At 49.4% G+C, this 21,762-nt stretch overlaps 1 protein-coding gene across 1 annotated transcript in view; it reads right to left on the reverse strand.

The window, feature by feature from the left end:
• The window catches only part of GABBR2 (gamma-aminobutyric acid type B receptor subunit 2), a 367,577-nt gene extending 346,361 nt beyond the window's left edge, over positions 1–21,216 (reverse strand). Inside the window, exon 1 of the mRNA XM_052644771.1 lies at positions 20,896–21,216. Within this exon, the coding sequence (XP_052500731.1) occupies positions 20,896–21,216 (321 nt within the window). The remainder of the gene's footprint in view (positions 1–20,895) is intronic.
• Positions 21,217–21,762: the final 546 nt, after the last annotated feature.

The raw sequence follows: 21,762 nt of genomic DNA on the forward strand, positions 1-21,762 counted from the left end.
TTCCCACATTTCCGGTGTCTGGAGGATCTTGTTGAGCTCTAGACAAGAAGAGCTGGACTGGAGAAGGCAAACAGCTTCAGCGAGCAGAGAGGCTGTTGTCATCCTCCAAAATACGCTATTGCAGACATCTCCTAGCCTGACTTTTCTCCAAAGGAGTCAGAATGTGAAGGGGTTGTGGCAATGTCATGCTCTAGGATCCTAACACTATTAGGTCAATTATCATGATTTATATCATATGAACATCTGAAAGCTTTTAAGCCAGCTTCTTATACACATCCAAGCCACGTAACAAAATCTTTTCAGGATATATTTCTTTGTTTGTTCTGGGGGCCCTACATCTCCTCTGACATTCTGACTTCTAACTCATACAGGATGAAAGAATCCAACTGCCCATTTTCTGCCCTAAAAAATAAATTCTGACTTTAAAAAAAGAATAGATAGCTCAGTCTTTACATCCACTGCCCTATTTCTTCCTTAAGCCTAAATGAGACCTACTTTAGTTCCTATTATTTTCGCAATACTCCTTTTTCTGTAGCTTTCATGATTTCCTTCTTCGTGCATCCAGGCAAATGCCACTGTGGGGCTCTCTCACAGAAATGCTTAACAATCCCAGACAGTCCCATCTTGACTTTTCTCAAGGGCTCTCCAGTGCCATAATCTGATTTAAGAAAAAAAAAAATCACCCTGGGAGGGTAATTGAAAAGGGTACCCTACCTACTTTATAGATAAAGAAACCGAAGCTCAGAGAGTCCAGCTCCCATGAAAGGCCACGAGGTCAAGACTTGCAAGAGCCATACTTATATTCTGAACACAACCCTCCTCCCTCCTTTCAGTTATCCCTAAGGCATTACAACTGTCTTTCTCCAAACATCCAAAGAGAGTCATTTGGGTAAAAATCCAGTTGAGTCTTTATACATCAACTCCTTTATCAGTGGTTTTGAGAAAACCACGCTATTGCTCTGTTCAGAATCTCTTCTGTCCAAATAGGTTTTAGGAATGGCCTGTTGCTGTTCAGTGAAGAAGTGTTCTGTGGCAGGCAGGAAAAAGGCTGGAGCCTGACAGATCAAGCCATTCTGTATCCCAGGTGGCCCTAGTAGTAAAGAACCCGCCTGCCAAAGCTGGAAACCTAAGAGACGTGGGTTCGATCCTTGGGCTGGGAAGATCCCGGGGAGCAGAGAACGACTACCCACTTCAGTATTCTTGCCTGGAAAATTCCACGGGCAGAGGAGCCTGGTGGGTGACAGTCCATGGGTTCACAAAGAGTCAGACGTGACTGAGTGAATGAGCAACCCAAGAACCCATCCTCTCAAGACAATCTGCTCAATCTCTAGACTCAAAACGACAGCCAGCCCCTGCCACCAAGGAGACTTTCTGTCTCCAAACCCAGAGCCTGTCCTGTTAGGGCTGGGGGAGGGTGCCAGTCCTTGCCCTACATCCAATATCCAAACAAAGACAGGTCTCAAGGACCAGTGCAGTCTGTGGCTCACCCCGTGTCAAAAAGGGAAACCTCTGGAGCCAGACTGGCTACCCATCAGGCTGACAGACAGCCTTGGGGATGATAGCACCAGCCTTCTGCCCTCATATCACAGGGCCAGGCCTGCCAACCTGGCTTCTGGCTGCCGAGCTTCCCACAGTTATTTCAGCATGGATCCCTCCCTGCTACTCTCTGCTTCCTTTCATCAAGAAAGCCATTAAGAGAAACGTAAAGCTGATTGCATCTATTATGTCCACCTACAGACCCAACTTGGAGTAAGCTCTGAAATCACTCTGGGGCCCTCTTCAGACCCTGAGTCATTTTTCGGTTGTTAAAATTAGAATGGGCTCATGGCAGACTTGCTCCTGAATCTCATCGGTGTCAAACATGGCTGGGTCCTACTCCCATTCAACGTTCTCAGAGGGTACTTCCTCTCATCCTTGACTTCCAGCCAGTCCACCAGGCAGGAACCCACATCCCGACTGTACAGAAGGAAGAACAGGTGGAGGGGGATAGGGGCTTGCCCAAAGACACGTCTCAGCAAGTAACAAAGCCAAGATTCACTAACTCTGCTCGGTCTGCCCCCTTTCCCCTGCACCTAATCTTTGCTGTGTTCCTGGAGATGACCTCGTCCAGCTCCCAGGTGACGTGGGGGTGTGTCCTCCAGTGTCAGCCACAGAAAGCCTCTGGGCTGAAAGCAAGTACCAGAAACCAGGACCTTGCAGGAGGCCCTTGATAAGCACTGACTGATTTAAAACTATCCTTTCAGACACTCAGAGAAGGCGATGGCAACCCATTCCAGTACTCTTGCCTGGCAAATCCCATGGACGGAGAAGCCTGGTAAGCTGCAGTCCATGGAGTCGCTAGGAGTCGGACACGACTGAAGCGACTTGGCAGCAGCACTTTCAGACACTCCAGGCCCAAAGATGGTTGTTTTTCCAGATCTTGGCTCTCTCTCCACAATGTCTTTAACAGCTAGTCACCTATGTGCCTGCCACACCTGAATGGCTCAGCATTAACTCCTCAAAGTCCCACCTCTCTACTTTGGCTAGGGTAGTTCCCTCCTCCCACAGGGCTCTTCTCACATCTCCACCTCTGCAAGCCCAGCTCCAAAGTCACCTCCCAGGCTGAGAAGCCCTCCCAGGCTGTACCTAGTGAGAATTCAACACACTTCCCTTCATGCTCCTATAGCCTCTACTTGTACCTCCCTAAGGTCCCATCACTTCATGGGAAATAGATGGGGAAACAGTGGAAACAGTGTCAGACTTTATTTTGGGGGGCTCCAAAATCATTGCAGATGGTGACTGCAGCCATGAAATTAAAAGACGCTTACTCTTTGGAAGAAAAGTTATGACCAACCTGCTGCTAAGTCTCTTCAGTCGTGTCCAACTCTGTGCGACCCCATAGACGGCAGCCCACCAGGCTCCACCATCCCTGGGATTCTCCAGGCAAGAACACTGGAGTGGGTTTCCATTTCCTTCTCCAATGCATGAAAGTGAAAAGTGAAGGTGAAGTCACCGAGTCGTGTCCAACTCTCAGCGACCCCATGGACTGTAGCCTACCAGGCTCCTCCGTCCATGGGAGTTTCCAGGCAAGAGTACTGCAGTGGGGTGCCATTGCCTTCTCCGTGACCAACCTAGATAGCATATTGAAAAGCAGAGACATTACTTTGCCAACAAAGGTCTGTCCAGTCAAGGCTATGGTTTTTCCAGTGGTCATGTATGGATGTGAGAGTTGGACTCTGAAGAAAGCTGAGCACCGAAGAATTGATGCTTTTGAACTGTGGTGTTGGAGAAGACTCTGGAGAGTCCCATGGACTACAAGGAGATCCAACCAGTCCATTCTGAAGGAGATCAGCCCTGGGATTTCTTTGGAGGGAACGACACTGAAGCTGAAACTCCAGTACTTTGGCCACCTCGTGCGAAGAGTTGACTCATTGGAAAAGACTCTGATGCTGGGAGGGATTGGGGGCAGGAGGAGAAGGGGACAACAGAGGATGAGATGGCTGGATGGCATCACTGACTCGATGGACATGAGTCTGAGTGAACTCCAGGAGTGGGTGATGGACAGGGTGGCCTGGCGTGCTGCGATTCACGGGGTCGCAAAGAGTTGGACATGACTGAGTGACTGAACTGAACTGAACTGAAGAGTGTATTCAAATCAGCCTCAAATGTTTTGTTTTACTTGACAAAAACTTCATGGCCCTTATGATGTGTTGTGCAGTGGTTGAAGTCTTCAGCAAATTTAGTTTTTATAACTATTCTTTGAAATAGGTACTATTATTATCACCCACTGTACAGATGAGAACACTGGGGCACAGGAGGGGGAGTGGCTTGACCAAAATTAATACAGTTGCTAAGTGAGGGCAAAGGAGTCCTGCTCCAGAGTCAGGTGCTCCACTAGAGTAACTTGTTCACATGTGAGTTGCCCACACTGTCACATATATTCGAGTCATGTTCAGATGCCCACAGCCACAGGTGCATCATTCTTGTTCCTAAATGGAGCTCAATGTCCAACACAAGGTCACCTCTCCCCCATGACCAGCTAACACTGGCCTGCATATGGATTCTGGTCCAAACCTCCAGTCTCTCTGAGCATCTGCCTCCCTGCTGTGGATGGCCACCTCTGGCAGTCCTTCCTGAGGCGCTTAAGAGGATGTAGTCGGAAGCACTTCATCATCCATGAAGCCAACAGCATCTGTAGACACAGCTCTCTTCAAGGGCCTTCAGGACTGCCCATGATGGGTGGCTCCCTGGCATCTGACTTGATCCCCATGAACCCAGAGTATAGTACAGAACCACACAGCCCATCTGCCTAGGCCAAAGTGTGTCCGGCAGCTGTGGGTACGCAAATGGCACTGGGCTTAGAGCCTGGCAGACTTAGTAAGTCTCTGCTCACCATCTCACCCTGGGCTCATCACTCTGAGCCTCAGTTTCCCCACCGATAAATGGGGCTAATGGAAGAATTCCTCTTACCAGGTTGTTATTAGATGATGCATTTGGAAAAAATTACAGACTCTAGCACTACACACAATCTGTAATTCTCGTTTAATTGTTGAAAATATCGACTAAATAAGGTCATTATCAGAACAAAATAAGAAACCAAACTGCACTTCACACTATACCAGACTGGGGTAGAAATAAGATAACATTTCTTCGAATGTTCAAAGATGAGAGGGATAGGGCAGCTCAGGCATTCTGGGAGCACCTTGCTCAGTGCACCCCGGCCCTACAGGTGGTTTATGCTGACAGGTTGGTGCGTCTCCTTCATCTGCAACCCTTGAGGTCACCCTGACCCCAAACCTTGAGCCAGGCCCAGCTGCCAGTCTCAGTTTCACTCAGCTGCCATGTTGGCCACAGAGGCTTGTGATCTGCACTAAGACCAGGGTCCTGAGAGGGCCAACCCTGGGCCAGGCTGGCCAGAGCCAAGATCAAAACTGAGGGTTACAGTTCTCAACACTGAGCCACCTTCAGTTTATACTGTATCTGCAGTTACCATCCCCAGGGCCTCCCCTGGGTATCTTAGAGGAGGAGGGCTATTTCAGCATCAGTTCCCATCTCCAAGTCGCCTCCCCTCGACACCCGCATGCCCTGGGCTCCCACACGAAGTGAAGCTCACCTCAGAGCTCTTTTTGCCCTTTCCTGCAGCATACCCTTCTCAAAGTTATGCCACCTCTCAGACATGTCCGAACAATTTCAAGCCCCAGAGAGAGGGATCAAAGCCTCATTCCTCTCCCTCCCAGGGGCCACACTGTTCTTTAGACAATGAAGCCACCCACCCCAGCAACATTGAAACTTCGTAACTTAAGGGAGGGGCTTCTAGAATCATCTGAATACAGAGCCAGACCAGAACAGGACTTTCTTCTAGTTATACCCACCTGCCTGGTTTCCCAAACTAGAAGCACCTGGCTTTATATCTGTGCAGGAGTAAGTCGCCCAGGGGAATAAAACTAAAACCTACAGAAGTTCCTATCCTCAGGAGCCAGAATCCAGAGCAATTCTCAAAGGCCAGTTCTGCAACTTCCTCCCTGCACCTCACATCAAAAGAGAAGTATGTCATATCCCCAGTGCATACTCCATCCTGTGGCATTTGCCAAACACCCCCTGGGCACTAGATGCTATGCTTTCATTTTATTTAGTCTTCAAAACAACGCTGCTCATCTGTTATCAAACTTCCATGTTATACATCAGGGAAGGGAGGCCCCAAGCGAAGTGACCCCCAACAAGGTCGCCCAGCAGGGCTGTGAGCCAGATCGGGGCCTCTAGGGCTCGGAAGTCCAAACTCTTTCTACTACTCCTTGCCTTCTCTGGTGTGCACGTGAGGGCACTGGCAAAGTACTTGGAGCATAGGAGGGGCTCGGTAAGGGCCTGCCACTTTGTTTTGTCCGTGGTGGAGCCACCAGGGTGGAGTCAGGCTGGAATCCTCGCAATCTGCTGAGGATCTGGAGTGGCCGAAACAAAGTCAGTCAGACCGTCTCAAGACCCACTGACCGCAGGAGTCCAGCAGGTAGGATTGGGCTTAGCTGGGGATGCCACAGCTGGGGGGCTTCTGGGGTCCCCAAATCTCTCAAACCCATCATCTCCACACTGCCTGGCCCGGAACTCTGGAGGTCTCAACAAAATACTTGCACATCTGTTGGCAAGAATCAAAGCTCTTTTTGGAGAAAATAAATACTATTGCCTACCCACTCCAGTATTCTTGCCCAGAGAATTCCATGGACATAGGATCCCCACAGGCCTCAATCCACGGGATCACAAAGAGTTGGACACAACTGAGCGACTAACACTTTCACTTTTATCCCAGCCTCCCACTCCTGGGCTGCACGAACTGGCACAGTCCAGACATTTCACATTTCAATCAGATATGCCAGGCTTTGTCCCAGTTCCCAAACCTAGCAACCCCCCATACCTTCCTGGCTGGATCCCAAACTGCTGCTTACAGCAGACAGCCCTAACTCCCACACCACCAAATTCCTGCCTGGGACCCGTGTTCAACAGTTTGCCTGCAGATGGTTTCAGATCTGACACCTGCCAATGAATGGCTGAATTCTGAAGACACCTCACAGATGACAGGAAGACATATTAATCACTTGTTGTTCTAGATACTTCTTTCCGTAAGACAGCCTGCTGGGGTCAGAAAACCTCAGCCCCCTGGCTAACTGCTTCCATAGTATTGTTCTCTCACACTGCTCTCCTTACTTAATAGAAAGTTGAATGAATCACCTATGTGAACAACATCTCTGCGTCTTTGATAAAGATGTTATTGGAAATATCCAAAAGCCCTGGGAGAACAACCCAGAATTAATTACTCTTTGTGCTTAGTTTCAGACACATTTGATATCTGTAACTCTTTACGACTTTTTAAAGCCTTTTCACATTAATCTCTCTCCCTGCCCCCCCATCTCCCTCTTCAATGATCTCTGCAATAACTCCATGGACAAGCAGGGCAGGCAATATTATTATTCCCATTTTACAGATGATAAAACTAAGGTGTAAAGAAGTTAAACAACTACTTCAAGGTCACCCTAGTGAGAACCAGAGATGGATCACCCGTGCCAAGTGCAGAGCCCTTTCCACTGAACCACCTGGCCCTTGAGCTAAAAGATCTCTCTCTGGCACCTACAGGGAAACACGTTCTCCTGCCACGGTAACCCCAGAATCTTTCTCTCTTGCCTTCAGCCCCAGTATGCAGGTGGAGCAATCCATTCCTCACAGATGCCTGATCGTGTCCTCTCCCTCTGCTCCCTTTAGAGGCGCAGTTGCGATTTTATCCAAAATGGTTATGCTGCACATTGTGTTTATGCCATTCATGCAAAAAGCTTTTGCTAAGCACTTACAGTGTGCCAGTGGCCGTGCTAGGTGCTCAGATGCATGGGCACTCATTCACTCACAGATATGGCTGAGGGCCTACAGGCTGCACCCTGGGTATGGGGACACAGCAGATACAAAACAGATGACACACCTGTCCTCACACACTGGCCCCGCTCACAGCCAGGCTTGGTAGTGGACAATAGCCAGCAGTGACAACACAGAGCTATAAGGACTCCACAGGGGTCAACAGCACACCCTGGGCCCAAGGAGATTCACCACTGAGCTCTCAGTGCAGCTCAGCTCCTTCTGGGAATAGACAGGGATTCGGGAACAACCACTTCACCTAGAATCTCATTCAGCAATGCACAGACACAGATCTCACACACTACTTTGCTAGCCTCAAACACAGAGTCCTCCACGGAAACAAGAGCTGGTATTTATGTGACTATGCAGCATTTTACATTTTCATACGTGTTATAATAAAATGACAATAATAAAATTCAGTGACTGCCTATCAACGTGGCCCCCTGTGCTTAATGCTTTACATGAATGTTCTATGATAGCCTTCAAAATAACCCATCCCCATTTCACAGATGGGGTCACCAAAGCTCAAGGAGTGAGCAGCACCAGCACACACACCCAGGTTTCTGATGCCATGTGCGATGGTCTCGCCACAGTGCCCAGCTGTCCTCCCCACATTCACACGGATATGGGAAAACACACAGATGCCATTATAAACAACCAGATGAGGCCTCATAAAGCTTTTGACACTCATCCGTTCATTCGGCAAATATTTAATGAGCATCTACCATGGGCTCGATAAATATTCGCACCAGAGGGCTTCCTGGTGGCTCAGGCAGTAAAGCATCTGCCTGCAATGCAGGAGACCCAGGTTCGATCCCTGAGCTGGGAAGATCCCCTGGAGAAAGAAACAGCAACCCACTCCAGTACTCTTGCCTGGAGAATCCCATGGACAGAGGAGCCTTGTGGGCTACAGTCCGTGGGGTCACAAAGAGTCGGGCACGACCGAGTGACTGACACAACCACCACCAAGTGCTAGAAACTGTGTGGGACTATGGTGAGCCAAAACAGACCGAGCTCACAGTTCCCTGCAAAACGGGGGGACCAACGCTGAGCAAACATCCCGGCACTTTAAAATTGCATCTGGAAACCAGAATTGAAAGAGATGTGTGTGTCCCAATGTTCATCGCAGCACTGTTTAGAATAGCCAGGACATGGAAGCAACCTAGATGTCCATCAGCAGACGAATGGATAAGAAAGCTGTGGTACATTTACACAATGGAGCATTACTCAGCCATTAAAAAGAATACATTTGAATCTGTTCTGATGAGGTGGATGAAACTGGAGCTGATTATACAGAGTGAAGTAAGCCAGAAAGAAAAACATCAATACAATATACTAACACATACATATGGAATTTAGAAAGATGGTAATGATAACCCTGTATGCGAGACAGCAAAAGAGACACAGATGTATAGAACAGACTTTTGGACTCTGTGGGAGAGGGAGAGAGTGGGATGATTTGGGAGAATGGCATTGAAACATGTATACTATCATGTAAGAAACGAATTGCCAGTCTAGGTTCAATACAGGATACAGGATGCTTGGGGCTGGTGCACTGGGATGACCCAGAGAGATGATATGGGGTGGGAGGTGGGAGGGGGGGGTTCAGGATTGGGAACTCACGTACACCCATGGCAGATTCATGTCAATGTATGGCAAAATCAATACAGTATTGTAAAGTAAAATTTTAAAAAATTAAATTAAAAAAATAATAAAAAAATAAAATCGCATCTGTGATAAGCACTACAAAGGCTCAAGAGTCAGAGAAACTGTGGCAGAGGTTTCTCCCAGTGAGCGAGGACAGAGAAAGCACACTTGTGCTGGTATTTAAAAGATGAAGAAAGATGGCAAAAGCCCCCTCCAGACGGTGGAAACAGCCTGTGAAAAGGTCCCGTGCACACTCTCTGAGCACGATCACCAGAGAAACTTGAAAATACCCCATGTCTGGGCCCAGAGAGAGAGACAGAGGGAAGAGTTCTCAGGACGGAAGCTAGGCGTGAGCGGGGCAGGCTGCAGGGCTTCCAGGGGCACAGGGAGTTCCGTTCCCATTCCCAGAACGATGATGAGCCCCTGCAGGGTATTCAACAGGGAGGCCACCTGACCAGTGTGCTGGGTATCTGGGGGACAGCCCTTGCACCTGCCCCAGGCTGCACCATCACGCTTCTTAGGCTGCATGGTAACAAACCCCTGGTGGCCTCCCTTTGAGAGCATCACTGTTTTAGACTCACCTCCACATGCCCCGTGACCAGCACTGCGCCTGGCGCCAAGCAGGTGCTTAGCAGGTATGAGCTCCACGCATAAAGGAAGCCTCACGGCTGCTCTCAACATGATCTAAGTCTGAAAGGAGACACACACTCGTAGACACAAACACTGATGCCCCAAATAAACATAGGAGGTGACAAGTTCTGCAGGAGCAAGGGGAGCAGAGAGTGGATCCATGTGAGCCAGGTGTGTAGACAGACACACTTAAAGTGAGTAGAGAGTACAGGGCTGGCTGTGTGTGACTGAGGGGGCGGACAGGGAAATGGGTGAGGATGAGGCTGAATTAAAGGGAGAGGCAAGCAGCTGGGTGAAATTCATCAAAAAAAGAGAAGCAGCAGCTACTGACAAAACGTGCCACTTGCTTTCATGGGAGGCAGATAGCTCCCATGTGAAGATGCTATTTCACTTTAGAGTTTAAGCAGCAGAGATCAAAGTCAGACCATCCGGATTGAAATCCCCAGCTCACCACTTGGTTGGTTGTGATGTTAAATAAGTCACTTAACCTCTCTAAGCCTCATCTGTAAAATGCAGACAATAATAGCACCTACCGCATCAAATTGGCATGAGAATTAAATAAGTACTTGACACAGGACTGACACATGCTAAGCACAGGATAAAGGTGAGTTACTGTTGTTATAGTCTCTCTTTCCTCACCTACTTGCAAATAATGTTTTCTTCTCCTTTTTCTTTTTTAAATGACAATAAGTAAGTTCTCCAGACTTCCCAATGTTTCTAGAATTCAGAGTCCAGCAAGGAGGGTCAGAAGGGTCAGTCAGGCCCTGAGAGGACACTCTGTGGAGTGATGGGTGAGCCAAAGTCTATCAAACTCAACACACTGGGTGGAAGCATTTGCATGGACTCTGATCATATGCCCTGGGGGGGGCTTCCAGGTCCCTGGCTGCCAGTTAAATCCCTGAAACAATTCTGGGCATTCTCAGACAAGCTTCAGTGAATGGGTAGTTTCAGAAACAAAGCGATTTGGATAATCGATTTGGATATAGTGATTATTATTAGGATGGCTGTTGCTTTCAAAATCAGTTCCCTCTGAACAAAGTCAAGTGGATCATGGACAGAGTGTGAAAATATCATTTTCTCTCTGCTACCTCCTGACCCTGCACCATGAGAACAACAATAATGCATCACTCCACAAAGTCCTTCTTTGGCTAGATTTTATCTGAACGGTGACTGATGATGTCCTTGCCAAATGGCAGGAGAAGGGGTCTGCTTCAGCCAGCAGCTGTGGAACATAGGCACTGATGAAGACAGATGAGTCCATTTACTCAGTACTTTGGATCTACCACTAATTTTCTAGATGACAATGACACTTCATCCTTCCAGCAACGTAGACTGTTCAAAAAAGACTGAAAAAGTAGAAAGTGGGGTGAAAAGAACAGCCCAATCAGCCCCCAAAGGTGTCGCAATGTTCAGGCCCTTGACTCAAGCAAAAATTCTCAAATCTCAGATATCAGCTCATAACCAATTTACTCATACTTTGCACATGATTCTAATAAACTTGGCTATTTGATTTGGGGTTCAGAGCAAAACCAGATCAGAGAAATAGTCACCTCCAGACTGAGCTTACCCAGTTCCTGAATCAGTCCTGACCACAGAAGGATAAAGAGCAGAAACTTCCAGCCCAGGAGCAAGGCACCTGAAATATGTCTTGCTATTCAGGGGACACCAGAACACCTCTTTATTCATTATATTCAGACTTGCCACTAGACTACCTCGCTCACCAAGCCTGATGACTTGGCTTCATTCCTACAGTGTCTACTGGGACCAGAGCTCAGCCAAGTCTCTGTGGCCTGATAACTCCCTGGAGGTGGGAATGGGGTATCAGAACCTGATTCCTACAGCTGCCAAGTGCCAGTTAGAGTATTGCTCCAATAAACTAATCTCCTAAAACCATAATACTTCTCAGATGCTGGAAAGTATTTCTTCCCCAGGTTTGATGTTAGAGGACCTTGGAGGATGGTGTGTGTGTTTGTCAGGGGAGAGGAGACTGACATTCAGCTCAGTTCAGTCGCTCAGTCGTGTCTGACTCTGCGACCCCATGAATCGCAGCACGCCAGGCCTCCCTGTCCATCACCAACTCCCGGAGTTCACTCAGACTCACGCCCATCAAGTCAGTGATACCATCCAGCCATCTCATCCTCTGTCATCCCCTTCTCCTCCTGCCCCCAATCCCTCCCAGCATCAGAGTCTTTTCCAATGAGTCAACTCTTCGCATGAGGTGGCCAAAGTACTGGAGTTTCAGCTTCAGCATCATTCCTTCCAAAGAAATGACATTAGCATTAGAAATTCCAAAGACTGACATTAGCTCTGCACAAAATCTTCTACTGGAACATCCGACAGGTACCCTTTTCCCTCTGCACAACTCCCAGGTCCCACAAAGCACCAAAGAAGGAATAAAGAGCAAGCAGAAAGCTCACCCCACAGGGCTTGGCCTAGAAAGCACTTCCTCAATTTGTTAAAACTATACCCATTAATCCTCTTCGAATCAGAGAACTGAGTTCCAAGCTTTTAGGTCTATTTGCTTGTTCAATAAATATTTATTGAGCTCCTGCTCTGTGCCTGGCCCTGAAATACTGCCTAGAGGGGTGGGGTGTACACAAGGGAGCCAGACACACCCAGTACCTGCCCTTGGAGTGCTTACAGTGGAGCAGAGATCCTCAGTGCTGCAATTCATAGAGAAGAGCAAAGACTTATTAACTAACCTAGCACCAGCATCTAGACCATCGAGGTCTTAGCAACCAACCTAGCACCAAAGCCCAGACCACTGACCCCAACTGGAGCTCACACTCCTGTTGTTTCAGCCTGGCACACCTGCTGGCTCCTGGAAAGGTACAGAGACAAAGGCATCTCACCAGCCTCATTGCAAACTGTTACATAAGCAGAGAGAATAAGAATAAACAAAAGGAGCAGATGAATGCAATGCTCATTGGGCAAACTATGCCATTTAATTTTCTCACCTTCCTAGAACCAAAATAAATAACCAAAAAAGTAAGCAATAAGAAGCCACTTACATTTCATCCCCAAACAACATGGGGAATGACCAAACAGGTGCCTCAAGAAGGGGTATGCCTTCCCCATCATCCTCCCCTAACCCCTCCTGACCATAGTCAGGTCACACTGTGTGACCGCCAGTTAGGCTGTGAGACCCTCAAGGGCAGGATCCATGTCACATCCATCTCTGTACCCCAGAGCCTAGAAAAGGGCCTGGCAGAAAGCTCTCTCCATCACAACATGTAGCATTACTATGATGGAGCAGAAATAGGTGGAACTATGGCAGCCATCTAGGTGGGTCAGTCAGATCTCCTTTAAAGGGGGAATCTACAGGACAAGTGCCCTCAGCTAAACTTCCAGCTGCAGCTTCAAGATCTGTTGTAGTGTTTAATTAAGACAAGGACACATTCTTCCCAGGGAGCCTGCAGCCAGTGACCAAGCTGGGCAAGGATTCTAGAGCCTGGTTCTTTTGGTCTCCGATATGTGATCCCTCAGGCTTCCCTGGTGGCTCAGACGGTGAAGAATCTGCCTGCAATGCAGGAGACCTAGCTTTGATCCCTGGGTCAGGAAGATCCCCAGGAGAAGAGACTGGTCACTCCAGTATTCTTGCCTGGAGAATCCCATGGACAGAGGAGCCTGGCGGGCTACACTCCATGAAGTCACACAGTCAGACATAACTGAGCAACTTTTACTTTCACTGATCCCTCTAACTGGCAGTCTTTGCTCTGGAGCACCCCACCCCAATGGGCTGGCCAAGACTTTCTGAAACTCTTCTCCCAGCTCTCCTTCCTTCCCCTTTACTTTCACAGGTGTCAGAACAGCACTGTGATCTGAGGCTTTCACTACCTCCTCTTGTATCTTTCACGGGTATTACCACTAAGACCTCTGGGACCTGTACATCCATCTTGGCCTGTAACTGTTGATGGACCCCAAACGACAAGCGTCCATGACATCCGCATGCTCCTTTACATAACCCAGCCTCCTTTTAAGTTAGGTTGGTCAACAACTATTTTGGATCAATGAAATATGAGTAGAAATAATACACCCCACTTCCAAGTAAAGATGGCCAAAAATCTCGTGTGCCTTCCCCTACGGATTTCTTCCTGCCCCCGTCTTCTTGAGGCCAAAGATGGGAGAGTGACAGTATAAGAGCAACCTGGAGTCCTGTGTTCTCACTTGGAGGAGGGCCTCCCAGGAGGTTCTGACCCACACTGGATTTGGCTGAGCTAGTATATAAATTTGACTGTGTCAAGCAAAACAGATTTCAGGATTTGCTGATGCAGCACTGCCAAGTCCACCCTGACTAACAAAAGTTATATATCCTCTGTGTGTGTGTGATAAGTCGCTTCAGTCATGTCCGACTCTTTGCAACCCTATGACCAGCCCACCAGGCTCCTCTGTCCATGGGATTCTCCAGGCAAGAATACTGGAGTGGGTTGCCATGCCCTCCTCCAAGGGATCTTCCTGACACAGGGATTGAACCCGCATCTCCTGCTTTGGCAGGCAGATTCTTTACCACTAGCGCCACCTGGGAAACTCAATGAATTTATTTAACACTTCTATTTTCACCCCTGTCTTACACTTTCAGCTTGTTCATTTCCCTGTTGAGATCTCACATCTCTGCATAAAGAAGTTGATGATCTTCCTTAGAGGGGAGGCCAAACACATAAAGAAGAGCCCTTTAAAAATATAGGCAGTGAGCTAAAAGTCTTAGCCCAATATCTAGTTCTAAAGGTGTATTATTCCACGCACCTTCTCCTGGGTGCCTGGCTAGGTCTGAGAAATTGGTTGGGAATAGGCATGGCATGACCAAGGGCATTTCCTTCACGCCAGGAAAGCTCGGGGGCCAGTGCTTGTGGGAACATGCAGGAGGCAGCTCGGCTTAATCCTGATACATGGGGTCTTCTAAGTAAGTCCATTGGTGTTGGGGAGGTGGAGCTTCTCTGAGGAAGTATCCAGAGAAATCATTCATACTGTGGGAAGCTAACTCAGAAGGCAGATTCTAATTTATTCACTTATAGGTCAGTTCAGCAAACATTCACTGATGCCCACTGCCTGTAAAACACTAGGGCATCAGACTGGCTCTTCCCTCACAGAGCTACAGTCTGGCAGGGGAGAAAGAGACAGATATGGAAGATGCGCTGGGACACATGAATAAAGATCTCACACTCACATCCTCTTTCTCCAACACCCTTTTCAGCAACATGGCACCGGAAAGTGATGACAGAGAAACATGGCTTTACATCATGTTTTGAGATTCCATATCCATTATATTTATTCCTAATTCAGCTCTGTGGGGTCAACACCATCATATCCACTTGGTACAGGAATAATAAGACTGGTGACAAAACTGGCGTGAATATTTACTGAGCACTCATAGTACATCAAGTGTTGAATTACTTTACCCAGATAGTCTTCTTTGATCCCCATATCCTATCAGGCAGTTAGTATATTTGCCCCATTTTACAGATGAAGAAATAGAGGCAAAGTGGCTTGTCTAAGGTCACCAGGCAGGTACACGGTACCCAATGGGGATATAGACCCAAGTCTCCTGACATGATGAGGTGCTCATCCGACAGGTGTTTGGAGCCAGTGGAGCTGAAGGGTATGGTTTTGTGCCCAGCCTCATCCCCTTGGGGATTCTCTCTCCTCGTTCCCCTGCAGTGCAACTAACTTCAGTTACTGTTTGGTCTGCCAGGCACCCCCACTCTCAAGCTCCCCTTTGCCGCCTCTCTTGCCCAGTCAGGCCTCGGAGCACCCCCATCCCCTCTCCATCTCTGCTCAGGGCCCAGCACCTACCCCTTCAGTTGCTACAACAGCTTCCTGGCTTCTCTGTCTCCTTCTCCTGTCTACCTTCCCATCTCTACATCCCTACTGTCCTTTATCTTGTCACATTCATGTTCAAAAATCTCCATGGCTCCTCACTGTTCCAAAATGAAGGCCAACCTTCCTGACACGACATTCAGGGCCTTCCACACCCACCACCAGTCTGCCTTTCCTTCTACAAACCCTGCACTCAGCTGAAAACAGAATAGGTCAGTGCTCCCCAAACACACCTCACACTTTGTGTCCTCTATCCTTTGATCTTGGTGATTGTTTCTGGGATCCAACCTCCATCTGCCTGAGCCCTCACCTCTTTGTGTAAACATTATATTCACCCTTCCAGACTCATCTTGACCTCCTCTCTTCCAGGAGATCTAGATGTGGTCTTCCCTTTCTCTTAATGCTCCCGGCATCTATTGCTTCTTTCTTGAACTTAGCATTTCCCAAGTAGATATCTGTGATCAGACCCACCTGGCATCCACCCGACTTTAACAGCCTCTGATGTACTTTGAGGAGTCACCTCTTCTCCACTCTGTATTCAGTGTGGTTGGATGGAGCTGACCGCACCATCCTGTTCCTGCATGAAAGGCTGATAGATGTCCCAGACCCACCAATATCATGTTATTGGTTTGAGGATAGATACATGACCCAACTCAAGCCAATGAGAGCTGAGCTTAGGATTTCTGCTGCAATAGTCAGGAAAGAAACACTCTTCTTACTGGAGTTTCTAAGCTGGGAGGGTGTTAACTTGCAGCTGCTAGGGGCCATCTGTACAGCCAAATGGGGAGAGCCTGACTGAGGGTGAAGCCAAACACAAAGGAAATCAGAGCCAAGAGACAAAGAGGGAGACATTTTTAAGATATTTAAGTTCTTGGATTCAGCCATACCTGAATAGAGCTCACTCCAGGATTTTTCAGCCACATGAGCCTGTTAAAGTTGGGTTTCTGTCACCTGTAATGAGGTTCCTAAGCAGTATACCTAGTAAGGGTCAGGTACCATGCCAGGCAGTGGGGTATAACCACAGAGACGTAAGCCTGATCCTAGAAGACCTCATTTTCTCTTTATTTCTAAAAACAGCTATACTGAGATATAATTCATATGCCATAACATTTATTCTATTAAAGTCTGTAGTTCTATGGGGTTCAGTATAGTCACAGAAATGTGCAGACATCAAGATGGATTACTTTCTATCTTGTGTTGAAAACGACAAACACGTGCTTGCTGTGTTCTTCCCTATCCACCAGCTCCTCTCCTGAATCCAGGACTGGGTTTACCTCTTCTTTCTGCAATACCAATAAATGCAGTTGCTGCTGCTGCTAAGTCACTTCAGTTGTGTCCGACTCTGTGTGACCCCATAGATGGCAGCCCACCAGGCTCCCCCGTCCCTGGGATTCTCCAGGCAAGAACACTGGAGTGGGTAATAAATGCAGTAAGTGCTCAGTTAATGTCTACTAAGCTGTACTCAGACCTCCTTGAAAAGCTTGGCCTCCATCCCACAGTTGTTTTGGTCTACTCTAAAGCACAAAGAATGAGACAACAGATATTTGGCAACCCACTCAAGGAAAGGACATACTCACCAATCACTAGGTTCTCCAAGCTGGATCCCTGCAATGGGGTAGACTTTCTGAGAGGCACACACCTGGAACATGCTCCTTTGGCTCCCTGAACTTTCCCTAAGTTTATTACAGAATAATTTAAAATAGTAACAAGTGGGAAGACATACAAATCCAACAATAGGGGAATGACTTAATAGAATAGAATAGTAAATAGCCACTAAAATTCATCTTTGCAAAGAGGATTTGAGGACATGGAGAAATAACCATGCTATAATATTAAGTGAAGGAAACAAAATATAAAAGGATGCATAGAGATCTCAAGTACACAAAATAGTAAACACCAGCAACTGGAAGGGAATAATGCTAATTATTAGATGCAATTATCTTTGCGTAGGTGGATTATATGCAGTTTTCTCATGTTTCTCTACAATTTTTTTTCTAAAATGAATATTACTTTAAATAAATCAGAAAAGCCAATAATATTTGTAACTCATCCCTTGGTTATTATTTAATTTTATTAATATGACTACATGAGAAACAACCACAGGAAGAATACTTCTGAACCTGTAAAACTTTTATTTAAAAAAGACACTGTCCCTCAGAGTCTTTTAAACAAACATGAGTAATCTAATCTAACAAGGTTTACTTGTTAAGCTTGACTGCCAAGAAGCTCTGCACTACAACTTAATTCACAAAAATGCAATAGTCATCTTAGCCCAGGTTCTGGGTTCAATAATGCCCATTTTTCTATGTGGTTTCTGATGCTTCCTCTTATCTGTATTTTCTGTTGTTCTGCTTGTGTTTTTATATATTCAAATGTTCCTTGGAATACATAAAGAAGTATTTGCTGAAGTGATTTGAAGTACACCAAAGAAGAGAGGTCCTAGCAGAGATTCTGCTGGGATGTTTCATTTTTACAAACACATGGCACTGGGTGGGGCTTTGAATCCTTTATTGCTATTCTAATTACAGCAGAGGGGCAACTGAATAAGTGTGTGGGGGACGCTCCTTTATGGAGACAGGCTGGTCCCAATGATCAGATTAACCCATGTCTTGCTAATCTCCATCTCTTCTAAGGCTGTGTGGACAGAGGTCCATCCTGGCTGCCCATAGTTTCTGGCCATTGACTGAGAGCAAACGATAGCAAAGTCTGCCACAATGTGCTCACCACATCCATCCTGTGTTCAAGTCTATAGACATCAAGTGACACAGTCAACAAGTGACTAAAGAGTACATTCAATCCATAAAGACATCCTATCTGAATAAAATAGGGTCCAAACGCTCTAAGACGAGCCCCAAACACCCTTCAGGTTTTATTGCAATTACTCAGCCTGATCCTTTACTTTGGCTTTAGAAAGAAAGTCCCTCTACTCTATAAAGATGGGCCACTTGAAAAAATTAAGTATTCTATCACCTGGGTGTTCTCCCAACTGTGACACCTCATGGCAGGAGATAACATATTTATCTGATTCTAAGCCAAGATTCTTTTTTTCTGGTGATAACTTCACTGACTCTTCATGAGATGAGGAAAAACAAATAAGCAAACTTAACATTTTAGTGGTGACCATTTTACCAAATCTAAAGTTGCAGTGTCTTACTTGTGAATCTAGGACAGAGGAAAGGGAAAGCAAGAAAGGAAAGGAAGGCAGGAAACATTTATTGAGCGCTTACAGCATGCCAGAGGACTGGCCGCTGTGCTGCCAGCTCAAGGCATTTTCCATTTCGGCCAGTTATCTCCCTTAAGCGTCACAATACCATCCAATGGAGTACCTATAACAGTCCCAGTTTTTCAGAAGTGGAAATCTAGGCTTACAGAGATTAAATCCCTTGCTCAAGGTCACCCACGGGGAAGACGCTAGGTTTCTGACCAGACTCAGGTCAGAGCCATCCCAAAGCCCATGCCCTGTGCCCCTTCAAATGGCTAGAAATGCCTCTGCTCGCATGAGGCTGAGATTACCCTCTGCCCTCCTTCCCTCGAGCTCAAGTGCCTTCTGACTGTCTCATCCTCTTGACTTTAGGCCCCCTCTCACTCAGAAAGTCATCAAGACACACTTGAAAATACAATATAAAAGCATCAACCCACATCCTGAAATTGAGCACCCTTCCCTTTGCTGCCACTAACAAGTTAATATGAAGTCTCTTTCAGGGAAGCTTTCTGAATGGAATAAATTGGTGAAAACATGATGCAGCTGACAATATTTGGTGATGATGCAAACAGGGCTGCCCTGTCCATAAATGGTTTTGTCTCCAAAGAACCCGCTCTCCTGTGTCCTTTTCAACAGAGAAACAGTACCCAGAAGACGTGGCTCGGTGTAATTGCATTGCCCTCTCTGTTTATGTGTGTCGGACAAGTACCCCCAGAGAACTTGAAATGTTCTGGAGAAGACAGGAATGTCATTCAGAGATGATTCCACAGGGGCTGGCTCTGCACAGCTCCCAGCTTACATCCTCCCAGGGCAAAGGAAGCCTCTCCGCTTGCAGCAACCTCCGGGCACCGCCACCAACTGCCACCCGTTCCTTCACCTTTTATTTACATCGCAGAGCAGACTGGTTCATCCGTGAAGGGGGGAGGCGGGAAATAAGATGCAATCCATATTCCTGCTTTTTCCGGGGACCCAAAAGCGGCGGGGGGGGGGGGGGGGGGGTGTCACACAGAGAAGGAAGTGGAGCCTAGGGTGCCCCATCAGCGTGGCACGACGACCCTCCCCTCCCCTTCTACACCAGGACTCGAGCAGAAGTGCCCAGGGAGCCCCAGGAGGCCGGGTCAATTAAACCCATTGCCTTGGCCGGGCTTGGCGCGGTGGAAGAGGCGCCAACCGAGCGTTCTGCACAGGAAATCACTGCCCCCTTCAGGCCGCGTCTCAGCCGCTGTGGCCGGAGCATACGAGCTCCCTCAGTCTGGAAAAACTCGCAAACCCGGCCTCAAGCGGCCAGCGATTGCTCCTCTGAGCCCCCTCGGCGCACCCTAGTTCTCGGGCCGGCGGAGATGTGCGCTGTTGCTACAGCTGGAATGCAAGCTGAGGGTGTAAGCAGGGGGCTTAGGACGGAAATCTCTCGGCTCTTCTGCTCCCCTCAGAGAAAGAGGCCGGGAAGGCAAGCCGACTTGCGCTCCAAGTCCGTGCTTCAAGTCTGCGCCCCGGGAAACTGCGCCGGCAGCCGCCCGGCCACCAGCAGCGGCGCGGCCGCACACTCTCGCGCGTCCGGGGCGAGACCTGCTCGGGACACTGAGCAACTAACCGGAAGGGATCTCCTCAGGAAACCGCTCGGGCCACAAGCAGGGCCAGGCACCTGCAGGCAGCAAGCAGCGCTGCAGAGCCGGCGGCCCCACACCGGCCGGACCCGTGCGGGTTCCAAGCTGCTGGCGCGCACCAGGCGCCCAGCCCTGATGCGCGCTCCAGCCCCTGGGTCCCCGAGCCCTCTGGACCTCAAAAGCTCAGCTCGGCTTTTCTGAGGCCCGCGAGCAGGCCCGTGGCCTCTCCAGCCCTTGATGGCCCAGTTTATAGTCAATGCGCCTGTTCTTCCCACCTAGCACTCCACAGCCCCACCAGCGGGACTTGGGCAGGGGTGACCACTGCAGGCCTTTCGGCAGGTTCAGTTACCACCTCTTTCTCTGGGCAAAGGAGACCCTAGTTTTCTATCCCACATCCCACAAGCATACACACATACACAATCCCAGAGGGGAAAGATGCTCAGCAAATCTTGGCACCAGCTGTGCGAGCCAAGCCCGGCGGGACCCAGAGGGTAAGCACTGAGCCCCAGCCTGAGGTGCCCTCGGCAGCCTCAATGCAGGCTCTGCCCAAGGGCCGAAGCTTGCTTCTGTCCAACACGTCCTCCCCCATTCCCTCCACAGCCCCGACGGCGCGGGCAGCCGGACACTCACCTCGGTGTCGTAGAGTCGCAGGTCGAGGAAGTAGGGGCGCAGGAGCGACTCGTTGCGGATCTGCTCGATGGCCAGTTCCACCGCGGGGAGCACGCCGCGCCCGATACTGCCCTTGGCCACCTCCTTGGTGAGCGGCATGAGGCCCATGATGGAGAGCGGCGGGCTGCTGGGCGGCGGCCGGGGGGCACCCCGCGCCCAGCCCCAGGCCCCGGGCGCGAGCGGCAGCAGCAGCGGCAGCAGCAGGAGCAGCAGCCGGCGCGCGGGCGGCGGTGGCGGCGGCGGCGGCGGCCCGGGCTGCCCGGAGCTAGGCGGGGAAGCCATGCCGCGCCGCGGGCTGCGGGCGCCGGCTCACTCGGCCCGCATGGCCTGGCCCGGCCCGCCGCCCCGCGCCAAGATCTCCCCGCGGCGCCCGCGCAATGGCGCCGATCCCCGCTCCGGCTCGGGCTCAGGCTCCGGCTAGGCACAGAACGGCCGCGGCGGCAGCGACAGCGGCAGCGGCGGCGCCCGTGACGGATCAATCACGCCGGGAAGGGGTGGGAGCGAGCAGAGTGCGGGAGGCGGGGAGCAAGCGAGCAAAGGCGAAGAGGGGGGCCGGCGTCTCCGCGCGCGCCTCTCTCCGGCGCGGCCGCCCCGAACCCGGCCGCCTCCGCCCGCCCCCGTGCGCGCTCTGAGCTGCTCTCCCGCCGCGAGCCGTTCGGCAGCAGCCCCTGGAGCCCGGCCGGGGGAGGGCGAGCTGCAGGAAACGCGGGAGGCGAAGGCGAGGCTGCTCCGCGGCGGCTCGGGCCGCCTCCGGGGACAGGGACGAGCCGTGCGCACCGGGGGAGGGGAGGCGCTGGCGCTGCGGCGGCCGCGGGGAAGGCCGCCTTC

Source organism: Budorcas taxicolor, chromosome 8 (genome assembly GCF_023091745.1).
Source record: "Budorcas taxicolor isolate Tak-1 chromosome 8, Takin1.1, whole genome shotgun sequence".
Lineage (NCBI taxonomy): Eukaryota > Metazoa > Chordata > Mammalia > Artiodactyla > Bovidae > Budorcas > Budorcas taxicolor.